Below are 18143 nucleotides of genomic sequence, written 5' to 3'. Positions count from 1 at the left end.
AATGTTTTGGCCATATCATCCTGGTTCCAAACCGGTGACTAAAGACTTCAGATGACCCCAGCCTCAGTGAGGTAAGAAAAACTCAGCTGAACCTATCAACCTTCAGAGCTGTGACAAATAATAAATTATTTTGAGACAGCAAGTTTTAGGGTGATTTGTTATGCAATAATACGTAACTGGAACACTAGCTTTCCCAAAGCCCAAGACTTACACTCAGATCCAGCTGCCTGCCAGAAGACAGCTGAGAGAGGGATACTTTAAATTGGAAAAGAAAGGAAAAATGAAATGCATTCACATTTTCATCTCCTACAATCCCTTTACTTCCTCCTTTCAACTAAGCCTAAACAGCAATGCTTATTCTATTCAGTAGTTAATGTTGACTATATAATTTAACCTTAAAATAGTAAAATAAGTAGGAGTTCATTTAGCTTTGAGTTTGGCATGACTATGCTCAGTAGAGTGATGACTCTATATTGTCATCATTTTTCTCTATTTGAACTGTGAAACTTTTATTCATACAGTGATGCATGATAGCACCTGGCCTTTATTTGGCTGAAATACCTATCTTACAAATTAAGTTGATGGCTATTTCTTTCTTTTCTTTTTTCTTTCTTTCTTTTTTTCTTTTTTTGAGGCAGAGTCTCACTCTGTCACACAGGCTGGAATACAGTGGTGCAATCTTGGCTCACTGCAACCTCTGCTCCCCCACCCCTACCCCGGGCTCAAGCAATCCTCCTACCTGGGACCACAGATGTGTGCCACGACACCTGGCTAAGTTTTTGTTTTGGGGTTTTTTTTTGGTAGTTTTTTGAGACAGGGTCTCATTCTGTCTTCCAGGCTGGACACAATCTTGGCTCACTGCAACCTCTGCCTCCCAGGTTCAAGCAATTCTCTCATCTCAGCCTCCCGAGTAGCTGGGACTACAGGCCTGCACCACCACACTCAGCTAATTTTTGTATTTTTTGGTAGAGATAGGGTTTCACCATGTTGGCCAGGCTGGAGTTTTTGTATTTTTGGTAGAGACAGGGTTTCACCAGATTGGCCAGGGTGGTCTCGAACTCCTGAGCTCAAGCAATCCTCCTGCCTTGGCCTCCCAAAGTGCTGGGATTACAGCCGTGAGCCACTGTGCCTGGACAGTTGACTACTGTTTTTTTAAACTGTCATCTGTGGTGCTAACGCCATGACAAAATTAAACGCAAACATGGGCAACGACATCATAGTGATAGTACTCTATTATAAATTATTCATTGAGATGAACTATCATATGCATCTATTAATTTCTGAGGTCATTAAAAAAATAAATCATAAAATTAAAAATTATCAAAAAGAACTCTTAGATACTCCAAAACTTATCTATGGAATCTGGCTTGAGAAACACTATGCAGATCAAGAGAACGAAGTTATCATGGTATCTCTGGATTTAAACCAAGGTATTTGGTAAGGTTCCTCCTGAGTTTTCCCGTGCCATAATGTAGTGATACATCCTTTTGGCCACTGGGTTCAAAATTTCATCTCAAAACCCAATAAGCCCCCCAAAACTTGCCCCTAAAATTTACAAGTTCCTACATTTACTAAAGATTATACACACAGTAGCAAAGGGAAAAAAAAGTCTTATTACTCTTTAAAAGATTATGTCTCTTCATACAGCATGTATAAAACAATCAGCTAAATGAAACTTCTTCCCAATAATGTCGTACTTAAAATTGCATTCATTTTAGCTTTCCCATGAATTTTTTTTCCCTCATGCACTTTTATTCGTAAGTCATTTGTATTATTTGTAAAAACTTAACAGGCTTGTGAAGGAGCAATTTTTTAGAGGTTTTAGACGTATAGGCAAGAGATGGATTTTAGTAAGTCCAAGTTGTAATGTAATAGTGTATGACTTCAATTATATTCTTGAATATGTTAAATACGTTAAAATATATTAATTTTATATTGGAGGCAAGAAATGGCATTAATATATACATCTTTTTTTTTTTTTTTTTTTTTTTGAGACGTAGTTTCGTTCTGTTGCCTAGGCTAGAGAGCAACAGCATGATCTCGGCTCACTGCAACTTCTGCCTCCTGGGTTCAAGTGATTCTCCTGCCTCAGCCTCCCAAGTAGCTGGGATTACAGGTGCCTGCCACCACACCCAGCTGATTTTTGTATTTTTAGTAGAGACGGGGTTTCCCGATGTTCAGGTCTCGAACTCCTGACCTCAGGTGATCCACCCACATCAGGCTCCCAGAGTGCTCGTATTATAGGAGTGAGTCATGGTGCTCAGCCAATATATAAATTTCAAATCAGGAAATGTAATTAAAAATTTGAAGTTATTTTAAAATCTCAATTAATAAGTTAACAAAAATAGCTTAAAAAATGTTTTGTGGTCAGTGTCCATGAACCCGCCACATTAGAATCTTGGGTTGTTTATTAAAAAACGAGGTTCTGGCTGGGTGCGGTGGCTCACGCCTGTAATCCTAGCACTTTGGGAGGCCGAGGTGGGCAGATCACGAGGTCAGGAGATCGAGACCATCCTGGCTAACACAGTGAAACCCCATCTCTACTAAAAAGATACAAAAAATTAGCCGGGAGTGGCGGTGTGCGCCTGTAGTCCCAGCTACTCGGGAGGCTGAGGCAGCAGAATGGTGTGAACCCGGGGGGCGGAGCTTGCAGTGAGCCTATATTGTGCCAAGGCACTCCAGCCTGGGCAACAGAACGAGACTCTGTCTCAAAAAAAAAAAAAAAAAAAAAAAAAAATTGAGGTTCTTAGTTCCACCTCAGACCAAAATAGAACCCATGCAGGTGGCTATGAATCTAAATTTTAAGCAATGCTTATACACTTTAAATTTAATATAAAGAGGCAAATCTATCACTGTTTACTAATTTGTTAAGCATTCTAGGATAATAATAACTGATGGGTATCATCATAAATATGTACCTTACAAAGAAACTTTAAGCTCATCACTTGGATAAGATAAAAAGGATTCTCAGAAAACAGTTAATACCCCCTAAAATATAAAAACTTTAATAAACAAATATGTTTCATCAATGAAATAACTCATTTTCATACAAATAAAATTAACTGAATTACTTACATATGAATACTTAAGATGAACCTCAAGATAATCTTGCAGAATTTTTTAAAGAATGTAACTATGTTTCTAAACAAGGAAGTACTCTTGACAAAATTCTTCTTGCTTCCTAGTTACCAAAGTTCTCATAAGAGAAAAATATTTCACCATTTCCTCATGAAATTTAATAGTTTTATTAAGTGCAGATTCACTAATGCCTTACACTGTATCTCTAACATCACATCCTTTTGATATGAAAAAGCATGCTGGCTGGGCGCGGTGGCTCACGCCTGTAATCCCAGCACTTTGGGAGGCTGAGGCGGGCGGATCACTTGAGGTCAGGAGTTCAGGATCGGCCTGGCCAACATGGCAAAACCCCATCTCTACTAAAAATACAAAAATTAGCCGGGTGTGGTGGCACGCACCTGTAATCCCAGCTACTTGGGAGGCTGAGGCGGGAGAATCGCTTGAACCTGGAAGGCAGTGGTTGCAGTGAGCCGAGATCATGCCACTGCACTCCAGCCTGAGCAATAGAGCAAGACTCCATCTCAAAAAAAAAAAAAAAAGAAAAAGCATGCTGAACTAACTCTATAACGGCAAAACAGCAACATATAGCTGAGTTGCATGTGATCAACCAAAATTTTGACCTGCTAATAGAGAAAATTCATAAATAGGAAATAAAGTTATTTATAAGCACTTTTATAAACATAAAGTACCATACACAAGATCATATACATAATATAGCTCAAAATATGCCAGAGTTAGACTACATTACTGACACTTGTAAATAAACTCCAGACTTGAAGTAAAAGATGAGCCCTATTTTCCAGTGTTATAATAGTATCTAGACGTTATTTGCAAATAACTAAAGATCTGGAAAAAATTACAAAAGGAAATCCCAGAAATCCACTAAAACTGCCACTTCAGAAAAAGTAATTTCTTTTTAAAGGTCAAGAATCACATTCTGGCCAAGCGCAGTGGCTCACACCTGTAATTCCAACACTTAGAGAGGCCAAGGCAGGCGGATCGCTTGAGGTCAGGAGTTCGAGACCAGCCTGATCAACATGGTGAAACCCCTCTCTACTAAAAATACAAAAATTAGCCAGGCATTGTGGCACATGCCTGTACTCCCGGCTACTCGGGAGGCTGAGGCAGGAGAATTGCTTGAATCCGGGAGGCAGAGGTTGCAGTGAGCCAAAATCATGCCATTGCACTCCAGCCAGGGCAAGAGCGAAACTCCATCTCCAAAAAAAAATAAAAATAAAAAACCTTCTGTTAAATTTCTTAAACAGTTTTAATCTCATACAAACAAAAGCAGAGTCAAATTAACTGTGTAATTGTGTGGCTTTAATGATATAATGTGGCTTTAACAGAATTTAAAATCCTGAATGTTTTTGGTTTTAACAGAATTAAAAATTCTCAATATTTCTGGTAGGCATAATTATGAAATTAGTGCAATAATTGAGACATTTCTGAATACATATTATGGAACACAAATTTTTGTTTTGATACTCCATTCTCCAAGTTCTAAATATATTAAATTTTACTAGAAAAAGATACTATCTGATTGATTGCAGGCATTTTATATGAAATAATGAATATAAATGAAAATAAGGTAACTAAATGTAAAGCTTTGGGTCTCTAGGTCAAAAATAACCAGATTTTCCAAATAGCCCCCAACAGGTTTAATTAAAAAAAAAAAAAAGATGGACATATACTGCCCCCAAGTGGTGAAAAAAATTAAGACCATTTTGTATAAGAAAGATCCATAAAGTAAAACGCAAAGACTGAGAGTAATTTTATTTTCTCCAGATTCATGAACTCTCTGCAGAGAATAAACTTTTTAAGCAAAATGGAAAATTTGTTTTCTTAATTGCCAGTCTCAAATACCTTAGTTTCTCTTAGTAAACCACTATGGAGTTGTCATTATTGCTATCATTTTCAGCATTTAGGTGAGTTTCCTGGTATTTTTTTTTTTTGTTTAGTAGCCCTTAGCCTGAGGCCACTCCCATTCTGTGCCAGGTTGGATGGATCAAGGTGCATCAGAAAATCTTTGGTATTTATGGGAACTGCAGCTGCTCTAAATGAGGAGGAAATTTCAGAGATACCCAGAGAGGGGAAACTGAATTCTCTGGGTAGTTTCTGCTTAAGTATCTGGCTACCCTCTAAACAACACATGTGTAGGACAGACTCTGAGCAGCCCCACTAATACCAAAAAAATTGAATTGAAATTTGAACAGCTGCCCAATAGACAGAGTATGCTGTTTGAGTACAACCAAGTAATTTCCTGCTAAAACAAGAACATCACCACTGTTTAGAGGTACATAAAATGCAGAGTCTCAACAACATAATACTCATAATGTTCTCATCTACACTTACTCGATGGTCTAAACAATTTTAAGTTACTTGACATCCGAAGAAAGAGGAACATGTGACTCATTTCTAAAAGAAAAGACAATCAACAGAGATCAACTCCAAGGTGACCCAGTGTTTGGAATTAAAAGACAAGAATTTTAAAGCTCCTATTTTAACAATTCTCAGTGGTGTAAAGGAAAATATGTTCATAATAAAAGAGAAATAAAAGCTATAATAAATAACCAAACTGAAATTCTACAAGTAAAAAATTCCACACTTAAGTACTTACTCAAGAGAAACAAAAACATGTCCATGCAAAAAACCATACTCAAATGTTCTCAGAGCTTTGTTTGTAAAGTCTCTGAATTGGAAATAACTCAAATGCCCATTAAATGGTAAATAACTAGAGCCATTCAGTGTAATACCACTCAGTAATGAAAAGGAAGAAATTACTGACAAATGGAAAAAAAAGTTCAGCATTTTCCCATAAAATTAAATGTGACTGGCAGATGGATAGATGGAGAGATATTTGATAAGACAAATATAATAAAAATGTTAATGGCAGAAATTTAGTGATAAATGTACTGGTGTCATTGTGAAATTCAAGTTATGTTTGAAAATTTCTATAATAGAATGGCAAAAAATTACACTCTGGGGCAGGTGATCAGTTTTGAACATGCTAATTTTGGGAATATAAGCTGATTGATAGTTATTAAAAAGAAAACACATTCATTTATAATCAGTCCACTTACCTTTTGAGACCTTCCTCCAATTTGCCCTACTAGTTTGGTGTTCCACTGCTCAGAAAAACTTTACTGTCTACAAACTTGAGATTATACTTTGTGCTTCCTCATCAATAAATGTATTAAATTTTTTTTTTTTGAGACAGAGTCTTGCTCTGTTGCCCAGGTTGGAGTGCAGAGGCACAATCTTGGCTCACTGCAACCTCCACCTCCCGGGTTCAAGCAATTCTCCTGCCTCAGCCTCCTGAGTAGCTGGGACTACATGTATTTGCCACCACACCTGACTAAATTATGTATTTTTAATAGAGACGGAGTTTTGCCATATTAACCAGGCTGGTCTCAAACTCTTGCCATCAGGTGATCTGCGTACCTCGGCCTCTCAAAGTGCTGAGATTACAGGCGAGAGCCACTGTGCCCAGCCCAATAAATGTATTAAAATGTTAAATAATGAATAAGATTGGACCTAACAGTTGTATCTAAAGAATACTTCTATTTTTGTTTTTCATTTAGTTCTTTTTATTCCTTTTTTTTTTTTTTGGCTCTTATCCTTCACCTACTAAAGAGAAAACAATTTCCTGAGAATTCATGATAACACTTCTTACAAAGTCTGCCCATTTCTCCCAAGAGATAGAAGCAATTCAGATATCTATTTATAGATGAATGGATAAAGCAAATGTGGTATATACACACAATGGAATATTATGTAACCTTAAAAAAGAAAAAAAAAGAGCGTAATTAGTTCAACCTGATTGTGAAAGACAATTGTGGAAGACAGTGTGGTGATTCCTCAAGGATCTAGAACTAGAAATACCATCTGACCCAGCAATTCCATTACTGGGTATATACCCAAAGGATTATAAATCATGCTACTATAAAAACATGCACACATATGTTTATTGTGGCACTGTTCACAATAGCAAAGACTTGGAACCAACCCAAATGCCCATCAATGATAGACTAGATAATGTGGCACATATACACCATGCAATACTATGCAGCCATAAAAAAGGAAGAGTTAATGTCCTTTGCAAGGACATGGATGAAACTGGAAACCATCATTCTCCGCAAACCATCACAAGGACAGAAAACCAAACACCACATGTTCTCACTCATAAGTGGGAGTTGAACAATGAGAACACTTGGACCAGGGAGGGGAACATCACACACTGGGGCCTATCGGGGGTGGGGCACTAGGGGAGGGACAGCATTAGGAGAAATACCTAATGTAGATGACGGGTTGATGGGTGCAGCAAATCACCATGGCAGGAGTATACCTACGTAACACTACCTGTACGTTGTGCCCATGTACCCCAGAACTTAAAGTACAATAAAAATAAAAAAATAAAAAATTCTGTCACATGCTACAACATGGATAAACCCTGAGGGCATTATGCTAATTGAAACCAATCACAAAGGGGCAAATACTGTAGGACTCTACCCATATGACGAATCTAAACTAATCAAAATCATAGAAACAAAGTTAAAAAATGGCTACCAATGACTAGGGGGAGGGGAGAGGGAGAATTAGTGTCTAGTAGGTAGTTTTCAGTGTTGCAACATACAAAAGTACTAGAGATCTGTTGCACAATGTGAGTATACTTTACTGAATTGTATACATGAAAATAAAGTCATAAATTTAATGTTATGTTATTCACTGTAATTTTTAAAAAGCCTGCCAATTTTTAAAAACTAGAACTTAAAACCTGTCAATGGCTTTTTGAAAGTCTATATAATTTGTTCTCTATTTTCTCTTTATATATATGTGAAATATAATTTGTCCATTTGTACCACTTTGTTGACCTTCCCCCATAAGGGGAAGTATTTAACTTGCCTAAGTATTCACTGATCCTAATCTTCATGCATTACACAAGCTCAGTAAGCACAAAAAGTGCTTTATCAGTTTTTAAGTGTGAAGGTCTTTAGTTTCTAGAGTCAGGCAGGCAATTTACCAGCTTTCAAGCAATTACACCTACTTCAAGTGCTCTGTTTGATAGCAATATTATACATGTGATGCAGTTTCAGGTTCATCCTTTAAGTCCCTTAAAATTCTTGGGTGAATACCATCCAGTCATTTTTTTTTCCCCAAAGCTTATATTGTATCCAACTTTAAAATTACATAAAGTTATTAATAAGACTAATGTTGCTTATCTTAAAATATCCAACCTTAAATAAGTATGAGTTGAAGAATAAAATATTTGTTGAATCACTTTATGAAGATCTTTCGAATAATGTCATGAAAAATTTGGATCATGTCTTATTAAAAATTAGTAACTTCAGGCCAGGTGTGGTGGCTCATACCTGTAATCCCAACACTTCGGGAGGCCGAGGCGGGCAGATCACGAGGTCAGGAGATCAAGACCATCCTGGCTAACATGGTGAAACCCCTTCTCTACTAAAAATACAAAAAATTAGCCAGGTGTGGTGGCACGTGCCTGTAGTCCCAGCTACTCGGGAGGTTGAGGCAGGAGAATGGCGTAAACCCAGGAGGCGGAGGTTGCAATGAGCCGAGATCGTGCCACTGCACGCCAGCCTGGGCGACAGAGCGAGACTCTGTCTCAAAAAACAAACAAACAAACAAAAATTAGCTGGGTGTGGTGGCGGATGCCTGTAATCCCAGTTACTCGGGAGGCTGAGGCAGGAGAATCGCTTGAACCCGGGAGGCAAAGGTTGCAGTGAGCCGAGATTGTACCACTGCACTGCAGCCTAGGTGACAAGAGTGTGACTCTGGCTCAAAAAAGAAAAAATTTAGTAACTTTATAGTGGTTGCAGCTATATATCATGGACCTTGTCCCAAAACTTACTATGGCAGTGTATCTTACCGCTTATTGAACAAAGTAACACTTCCTTTTATTTGTCAAATTTAGGAAAACTTAGAATCAGTGTACACATTTTCACTGGATATATTTTCAATTTATTCACTACAAAATAAAATATTAATTCCTCTGTTAGGACTTAGAACAGACACCTCGAAACATGGCACCCTGGCATACTGAGTATTTTAACCTGAAGGAAATTAAGAAAACTGCAGAAACAGGGGGGTCTCCCTGACCTTCTCCCAACCCCTCTCTTGAAGTGGGCCACATAAATGAAAATTCCCCTTGCCTCTTTCTCCCGTGAAGTAGGTCATCAAACCTAGGAAGGCCACTCTCTTTCTCCTTCCCCTCTCCCCTAAGGTGACAGGCGTCCTGCCCTATACCTAATGGGAAGGAATGTCACAGACAGCCCAAGAATGTGAACAAACAAGCCTTGCTAAATTCTTCCAGTTGATTACCATCAGATCATACACTTTTGTCTTCCAATCATACTTATGCATGACTATCCACAAAAATACATTTTCCCCGGGTCTTTTAGTCTTCATTTCTGAAGGTTCCCTATGTCACATAAAATTTATATTAAATTATACATATAAATTATACATAAATTTGTTATGCTTTTCTCTTATTGCTCTTTTATTATTGGAGTCTCAGCCATAAACCTTGCAATGGGTGAGGAAAATATATTACTTTTTCTCCAACTATAGTTAAGAGGAAAATTTACTCTTTTGGGTCAATAAACTTAAAATTAATGACAACATTGGAAAAGTCGAAATTTTCTTGCTACTTCCTTTGGATATGATGGGCATTTCTCTGTTTTTATTGTCTGCTTCAGGCCAACAATAAGTATATATATGCAGCCCACAGACTGAAGAGGAAAGAAACATGAAATACCACTGGGCAAAAACACTCAGATAAGAACATTCCAAGTAACGGAAGAAAAAACAGAAACCTTCAAATGAAAAACTGACAATTTCATTTAGCACTTTCATAAATTAGGGGTTTGTGATTAGTTTTAAAAGTCTAGAGACAATGGTTCTCACCGATGACAACTGAACCTCAGTAACCTGACAGTGTCCAATCACCTCTTCAACCTCCCCCAGCCCCATTTAAATAACCCAGATCTTTTTGTAAACCCTCCTCTAGTGGTCATAACATTCTCTATCTTCCTTACTCACTTATAAATATATTCTTCAGTTGTTTTTTAAATCGAAACTCAACTTTTTGTGACATAATTAAAACTCTAGCTATTCAGAGAGAAATTATCTCACTTTACTAAATTATTATTCTTTAAACCACTATTTAGATATTAAGAAAGTCCCACAGAACTAATCAGGAGTAATTCAATCAACAAACACCCCTCTGTTCTAATAGTTTCCCCAAATATCATAATCACAGAAACATATATTATTGACAATACTCCAAATATACATGACTCTTTTTATTACACGGATAGCACTAAAGTGGGGAGCCTTAAACATAACTATAACTGGGTATCCAACAGTACTGCCTACACTGTTGGTTAACAATTACATGAATGTCCTTCTACCATTGTCGACAATGAGAAAATTTTTATGGTTACAATGTGATTTTAAATACATCAGCTGTCATCTCTCTTAAGGAAAAAAAACAAAAAACAAGCCTTCCCTGGCTCCATGTTTCCTGTAATTGCCAACTCTCTTTGTTCCTCTATACAGTAGTATTACTCAGAAAGAGTTGTCTATACTCTATGTCCAGTTTATTTCCTCCATTCACTCTCAAACACTGTAATCAAACTGCTGACCCTATCCCTCCTCCAGAACTACTCTTGACAAGGTTTTCAATGACCTTGTTAAATACAATGTCAATTCTTGGTCTTCATCTAACTGTACCTATCAACAGCATTTGAAACAGCTGTTCACTCTCTTTTCCTTGACAAACTTTTGCCCTTTGATTTCCCAGACATAAAATTCTCTTAATTTCCCTATTTCACTGGTAACTCCTCCTTCTCTCTCCCACATTTCAATGTTGAAGTGCCCTAGAGCTCAAGCTGTGGTCCTCCTTCTCTTCTCTACACTCACTCTCCTTTGGTAATCTCATCCTGGCTTTAAATATCATCTGTATGCTGATGACTCTTGAATGCTTATCTTCTAAAGTTCACACCTGTACATCCACATATCTTTGTACATCTAACAGACCTCTCAAACTCAACATGTCTAAGATCCACACTCTTTTGCACTCAAGTCAGCCTCATTCACAACCTACCCATCTCAGCTGAACAGAAATCTATCCTTCCAGTTATCCAAACCAACCTTTTTTAGAGTTAATTTGACTCCTATCTTTCTTTAACATCCTCCATCCAATTCATGACTCTACCTTTTTTCTATTGGCTCTACTTTTAAAATAAATCCAGAATCTACCACTTCCCCTGCTACCATCTAGATCTGAAACACAATAATCTCTCACCTAGATTACAACAGCCTCTTAACAAGTCTCTTTGTTTCCATCCTTATAGCGCTACAGTCTATTCTCAGGAGAGAACTTTCTTTAAAAAACATTATCCAGGACAATAGCAAGGTTTTAAAATACTCATTAAAAAGAAATTCAATATAAAAAACATTTGTTGACAGTCTACTATGTACCGGCCAGAATGATACCTTAAATAGACTTGACCCTTGGACGATACAGGGGCTGGGGTACCAACTCCCATACAGTCAAAAAAAATCCATGTGTAACTTTTGACTCACTGAAAACTTAACTACAGATAGCCTACTGTTGACTGGAAGCCTTAGTATAACATAGTCTATTAGTACATATTTTGTATGTTATATGTATTATATACTGTATTCTTACAATAAAAGCTAGAGAAAAGAACATTTTTTAAAAATCCTAAGAAAATACATTTACAGAACTGTACTGTATTATGGATGCTCTAAGTTTTACATAATTTGTTTACAAAATTAATGGTCTGTCCAAAATGGTAGGCAACCCATTAACTTTTTCTTACAATGTCATAAATTTTCTCTGCTGTTTGAGAGCTCTTCCAGCATCACTGGTGACACTTCATATGGTTCCCATGGTGTTATTCAAGGCTTACAGTTCTGCACTAAACATGATGAAAAATAATATGCCAGAACTGCGAGAAATCACTTTTTATTGTGATTCACATTTTACTGGAGAACTGCTCACGTGGGGATGATTAGCATCATACAGCGTTTTAAGCGGATATCCCAAACACTTGAGTTTACCAGAAAAGCCAGGAGGACGCTAAGAAATTATTACAGTAGTAAAGTACGTACTACAGTTAATTTTATGCAGTTATGATTTAATACTGCATCTTTATGTTTGTTTACATTTCTCTCTACTGAAAATAGCACCATGTAAGGTCTGTGTATGCATGCTTAGATAAATTTTAACTTTTGATAATAGATTTGTGTACATTTTATGGTAGTAAATGATAAAATATAGTATCTACATATATTTTATGCATTCATTACATAACTTTTTCTTGATTTTTTTCTGTATTTCTAGGCTACATAGTTCATCTGCGAGTTTTTTCAAATTGTCACAAACCTCCAAAAAATTTTCCAGAGTATCTATTGAAAAAAAAATCTATGTGTAAATAAACCTACACAGTTCAAACCCATGTTGTTCAACAGTCAACTGTACATGTCAGATCATGTCAGACCTCTTTCCAAAATCCTGCAACTTTTCATTTCACTTAAGGTTAAAATCGAAGTCTGCATGATGACCTCAACAGACTCATTACCTCTCTGATCTTAACTACAACTATTCTCCTCCTCCCTTCAAGCATACCAGTCATATTGCCCTCCTCACTGTTCCACAAATACCAAAGTAACCCCCTGCCTTTGCATTGGCTGTTCTTGCTACCTAGAAGCTCTTCCCTGAGCTGTCTCAAGGAAGACAGCCTTGTTCTCTCTCTCACTTCCTCAAGGCTTTGTAAACTTCTAAGCTGCTTAATAAGACCTACTAGCCAACCTTACAGAATTCTGACAATGCTCTCTTCCCTGCTCTCCATATAGCACTCAATTCACCTTATCTTGAACTATTTGTTTCTTTTTTCTATTACAATTATCAACTTTTGTCACACTACATGATTTGCTATTGTTTGTTTTCCCTTTTAAAATACAATATACATCTCACAGATATCCTTTAAAAGTATAAACTCCATAATGGCAGGGATTACTGTTTTGTTTAACAAGGTATCCCAAGTACCAAGAATAATGCATGCCGTATAGTAAATGCAGGATACACATTTATTGAATGAATTTCATTCTTTATAATAATGACCACATGTGGTAGGTGTTACATGTTATCATCCCTATTTTACGGACGGAGAAGCTGTTAAGATAGGAGAAAAGACTGTTTTTATCCAAGATCATCACATTGTTATCAAGTCGCAGAGATGAGAAACTATGTCTTTTAATTCCTCAAATAGCAGTAAATAATTTAATGAACCATTTCAAAAAATAAACTCCAGAATATGTGACATTTATTTTAATATTGAGTACTGCTATTTATTGTTTACTACATCCTGTTTGGCCAGGTGCAGTGGCTCACGCCTGTAATCCCAGCACTTTGGGAGGCCAAGGCAGGTGGATCTCGAGGCCAGGAGTTCCAGACCAGTCTGGCCAAAATGGCGAAATTCTATCTCTACTAAAAATACATAAATTAGCCAGGTGTGGTAGCGCATGCCTGTAAGCCCAGCTACTGGGGAGGCTAAAGCACGAGAATCACTTGAACCCAGGAGGTAGAGGTTGCAATGAGCAGACATGGCACCACTGCACTCCAGCTGGAGCGACAGAGCAAGACTCTGTTTAAATAAATAAATAAAGCTGTTTAATGATACTGGTTTTGCTTTTTATTTTAAAATATTTACTTTTTTCCTAGTGTTTGGCAAGTTGACCTGTAACAGGTCCTTGACAGAGCAGAAAAACCACAAACTCTAAGAATGGCCTGAGGAATCCGTGTTCAAGAGAAATCATGCTGAGAAGTCCCAAATATTAAGGTTATTTTAAAAAGGGTGGCTTGAGAAAAACAAGGATAGGGAGCTCCTCCAGCCCTCCTACTGCACAGTAAGAAGTCCTTGAGGGATACTGAGGTACCATAGGGTGTGTAGAACCAACTTTAAAGACCTTGTCTAACTGCCTCTTCCCCAATAACCCCTGTACCACCAAAACCATCCTGGGCATTTTACAGAAACAATAGAGTATAAATGATTTGCCCAAGGCTGCAAAATTAGAAAGTGGCCAAACTGTGGCCTTCTCTGTTCTCTACTATTTTGACTACAGTTGAATTTTTTTTTTAATTGAACTATCTTTCTAAATGTGCAAAACAGTTTACCTGCACAATATGACGTGCTAGGAGAAGAAAAGAAAACAACTGAAGTTTGGAGTGGAGGTACATCTGTCCCTCTAATTGCTCCTGCTGATGTCACTGCTCCTCAGAGGAGAGGAAGGAAGCTAAGCCTTCTTATTTTGTCTGAAATATTGGTTCTATGGCAAGACTTAAGTAAATTATCTCTTAAGACTAATAGTGCAGCAAAGTAGAGCATTAAAAATACAAATTAAATTATAATTATTTATTTCTGGATAATATCATTGATAAAAACTGCCCTTAAAATAGGACATAAATGTTTGTATGCAACTTTGCTAAAATCATGTTTTTACTCTGAAACAGAAATATAGGCAATGCAATTCAATAAATGAACAAACAGTATTATTTTCTCCATTTGATAGAACAGGAAACATTAAATGACCTGGTCATGGTCACACAGTAAATGAGAGTGTCAAAATATCGCCTAATGTTCTAATTCTAACCTGCTAGAAAGTAAACTCTAGAAGGGCAGGCATTGCCTCTCTTGGGTTCACTGCCAGCACCTAGCACAGCATCATGCACATCACCGGGGTTAATGCTAGTATCAGTACACATGCTCAGAATAAATATTAGGAGAGTTAACTGCACTTGACAAAGAAGCCACGTAAGTAATAAATGGACAGTAGCTCCATCTCATATCACGAACAAGGCTAACTTGTAATGAAGAACTGCAGCAGCCCCCATTTGTAAACCAGAAGTGTTTTCCTTTTAGAATAATGAAATATTTGAAGAAAAACTGCCACCCATTTCCAACTGTTACATGGTAGAATGAATCAATCTACCATTATTTTTTTGTTAGTAGACTATAACTACAAGATAGTATTCTAGGATACCTGGTCAATAATACAACCAAGTTAATGATTAGTCCACCCTTCTATATAAATGTTGATTTATGATTACTATATTCATTGTCTAGGCTGAGATACTTTTGAAAATAAAGGGGTGCTATTAATATTTATTCACAGGAATAATGGCAACAGTCTTAGGCAAACCAGAACCTATCAGTCAACTTAGTTCAAAGAAAAAGTATTCTCCTTTTCTTCTTTCTTATGGCACCTGCAAGAGATCCCCTGCATATCTCAGCCTATTTCTTGTTTCTTGCCTAAATTTCCTGACAAAGTGATGCTAAAAAATAGAGACAAATTACTAAATAAATACATGCATATGCGTCATCTAAGGATACACAGCAATTTTCAGATATAGCCCATATTAGGATTTCAAAAGCAGTTGATTATAAAATTGACTTGCAACAATAAAAGCTCAACTATAGGATACGTCAATATCATAGACTTGTCTTGTCAATGTTTAAGATGACTACTTCCAATTTAACCTCCTTCCCATTACTGAACCGTAGCAGTCACCACCCCATAGTCCCATTTTTCAATCACTGACTTTTATATTCCTTATCACAAATCCTGAGGGACTCTATAGAAAAAGCTGAAGCTTCTTCCCACCAGCAATCAAAACCATACAAACCTCTGTCAGCTGCTTCAGTTGGCTTTTGTTTGTACTTAATTCTTCTGCTAGCGCATTCTTTTTCACTTGTAGTTCACTGATTTCCTTTCTTAATGGATTCACTAGCTCATAGAAGCGAACCTTGAAAAAATTAAATTAATAAGCAGTCTTAAATCCAAATTACAATTAAAATTTGCTAATTTGTAGTGCTCTCACTTATCAGTAATAAAGATAAATATTTACAAAACTACAACAAGACAGTCATTAATGGACCCTAGCAACCAATTCCTTCTATCAAGCCTTAATGTTCAATTAACTGCCCTCAAGGGCCAGATGATTTATAACTTCTTACCTTTGACAGTCTTTCCTCCCTTCTACTGACACTCCATTACTACTCATCTACTACTGCTCACTCCACACTAGCTGCTTGTAAACTTCTGGAACATATCACAAATGTTCAGGAGTCTTGCTCTTGCTGTCTCTTCTGCTAGAGAAGTTCTTCCCCCATATAAATGCATGGCTCATGCCTTGTCTTCCTATAGGTCTCTGACCAAATATCACCTTGTTAGTAAAGCCCTCCCTGATTTCTTTACCTAATTTAAAGTAGCACTCCCTATTTTTCACCCCTGCTCTTTTCTTTATAGCACCTTTGACAAACAGATATTCTACGTATTTAATTTTTAAGTTATTGTCTGTGTTGCTCCACTTCAACAACCTGAGGGCAGGGATTTTTGTCTGGTTTATACACTGCTCTATTTCCAATGCCTAAATATATGATAAGCACTCAATAAATACTTGATGAAGAGGTAAAGTGTATTCTTTATTTTCATCCCAGGCTCTTGGCAAAGCTTTATTTACTGCTGTCCCTACAGTGGAAGTCTAATCAGAATGAATCAAGAGGTATCTTTCACGTCATTACTTCCATTTAGTTCAGGTCTCTCTTTCCACTCACACTTGTCTCAGAGAAATTTTCCTACCCTAGCTCAGTAAAGTGTTCCATCCGACAAGGTCCCATAAAACTGAGAAATCATCACAGCAAATTAGAAGAGAGTAATTAGGGGTTATTACATAGGCATGCAATCTGAAACTCCTTAACATATGACTGTATTACAAGAATACCATTATTTGGTAAGAGGCAAATCTTAATATTAGCCCTCAACAAAAAGAATCTGCATATAATTAATTAGTTAAGGATAATATTGTCTGTGAAAACAAAAGATGTAAGAAGGAATACTAAGAAAACAAACAGCAAAAATATGTGTAACTGCCACCAGTGTGATACTTTATATCTACTGTAAATGAAGCCTCAAAAACAGAATTTGAGATATTTGTTTTGGACAGTACACTTTGGACAGAAAAGCTGTATTTGAGCCTTTTCTTTAAAAAAAAAAAAACAGCTGAACAAAAAAGTAACTTTATCAGACATCACTAATCTGCAAATCTTTTCCCAATGAGAACCAAGAATAGCAACCACCACTCCAGCAAAAACAATAGACACCATTTTTATGTGTTTACTATCAAAAACAATAGACAACATTTTTATGTGTTTACTATCTTCTAAGCACTATGCTCACAAGCATTTTACATACATAGTCATAGTCTTTACAATTATCCCCAGTAGAAAGGCATTGTTACTATTAACTCTTTTTACAGATGAAAAAATTCAAGCCTCTTAGGGTAAAATGACATCTACATATTAAAAAGCAGCAGTTCTCAACACATGGTTTTGGGACTCCTGGACTCTGCCCCACTCGCCACTCTGAGATCCTTTCAGGGAACTCACAAGATCAAAACGACTTTCCTAGTAATTATTAAGATTTTCTTCCCGGCTTCATTCTCATTCTCTCATGACTGTTCAGTGGAGTTTGCCAGTGGCTACATGATATATGACATTATCACTCTTAAGGCCAATGGAATTGTGTGCTTATTCTTGTGTTTAAAAAAGTTCTTAGTTTAAAATTCTAGTATGGTAAATATTAATAGATACAGCCCATATAAACAAACACTCATTGGGGTCCTCAGTAACTTTTAGAATGTAAATGAATGCTGACACCAAAATATTTGAGATCACTGCCATAGATTAATCCTAGGTGTTCTAGATTTGTGTAACCAGCACTGTAATCAAGATCTTGAGCCAATCTCTCACCACAAAGTTCTTTCTCATCCTATCCCTTTATAATCACGCTGACTCCTCTCTCCCACTATCCCCAACCAACCTCTGGCAACAACTACTCTGTTGTTTATAATTTTTCATTTTGAGAATGTAAGAAACCACCAGTTTATGATAATTCATTTCTATGGACTATGCAGTCATTAACTTCAGACACCTATTTATTGCCTGACTTTGGAG

The 18143-nt window shown here is 36.9% G+C and overlaps 1 protein-coding gene across 9 annotated transcripts in view; it reads right to left on the bottom strand.

Annotated features, from left to right (window-relative positions):
* Positions 1 to 18143, bottom strand: part of PIBF1 (progesterone immunomodulatory binding factor 1) — a 233908-nt gene that overhangs the window by 201700 nt on the left and 14065 nt on the right. For all 9 annotated transcript variants that reach the window (XM_024230714.3, XM_024230719.3, XM_024230716.3 and 6 more), the window contains one exon: positions 15815 to 15934. In XM_024230714.3, the coding sequence (XP_024086482.2) occupies positions 15815 to 15934 (120 nt within the window). The remainder of the gene's footprint in view (positions 1 to 15814; positions 15935 to 18143) is intronic.

The sequence above is a fragment of the Pongo abelii genome, chromosome 14, assembly GCF_028885655.2.
Source record: "Pongo abelii isolate AG06213 chromosome 14, NHGRI_mPonAbe1-v2.0_pri, whole genome shotgun sequence".
Lineage (NCBI taxonomy): Eukaryota > Metazoa > Chordata > Mammalia > Primates > Hominidae > Pongo > Pongo abelii.
The sequence above is the reverse complement of the archived record's forward strand: the minus strand, read 5'-3'. Positions and strand labels throughout refer to the sequence as shown.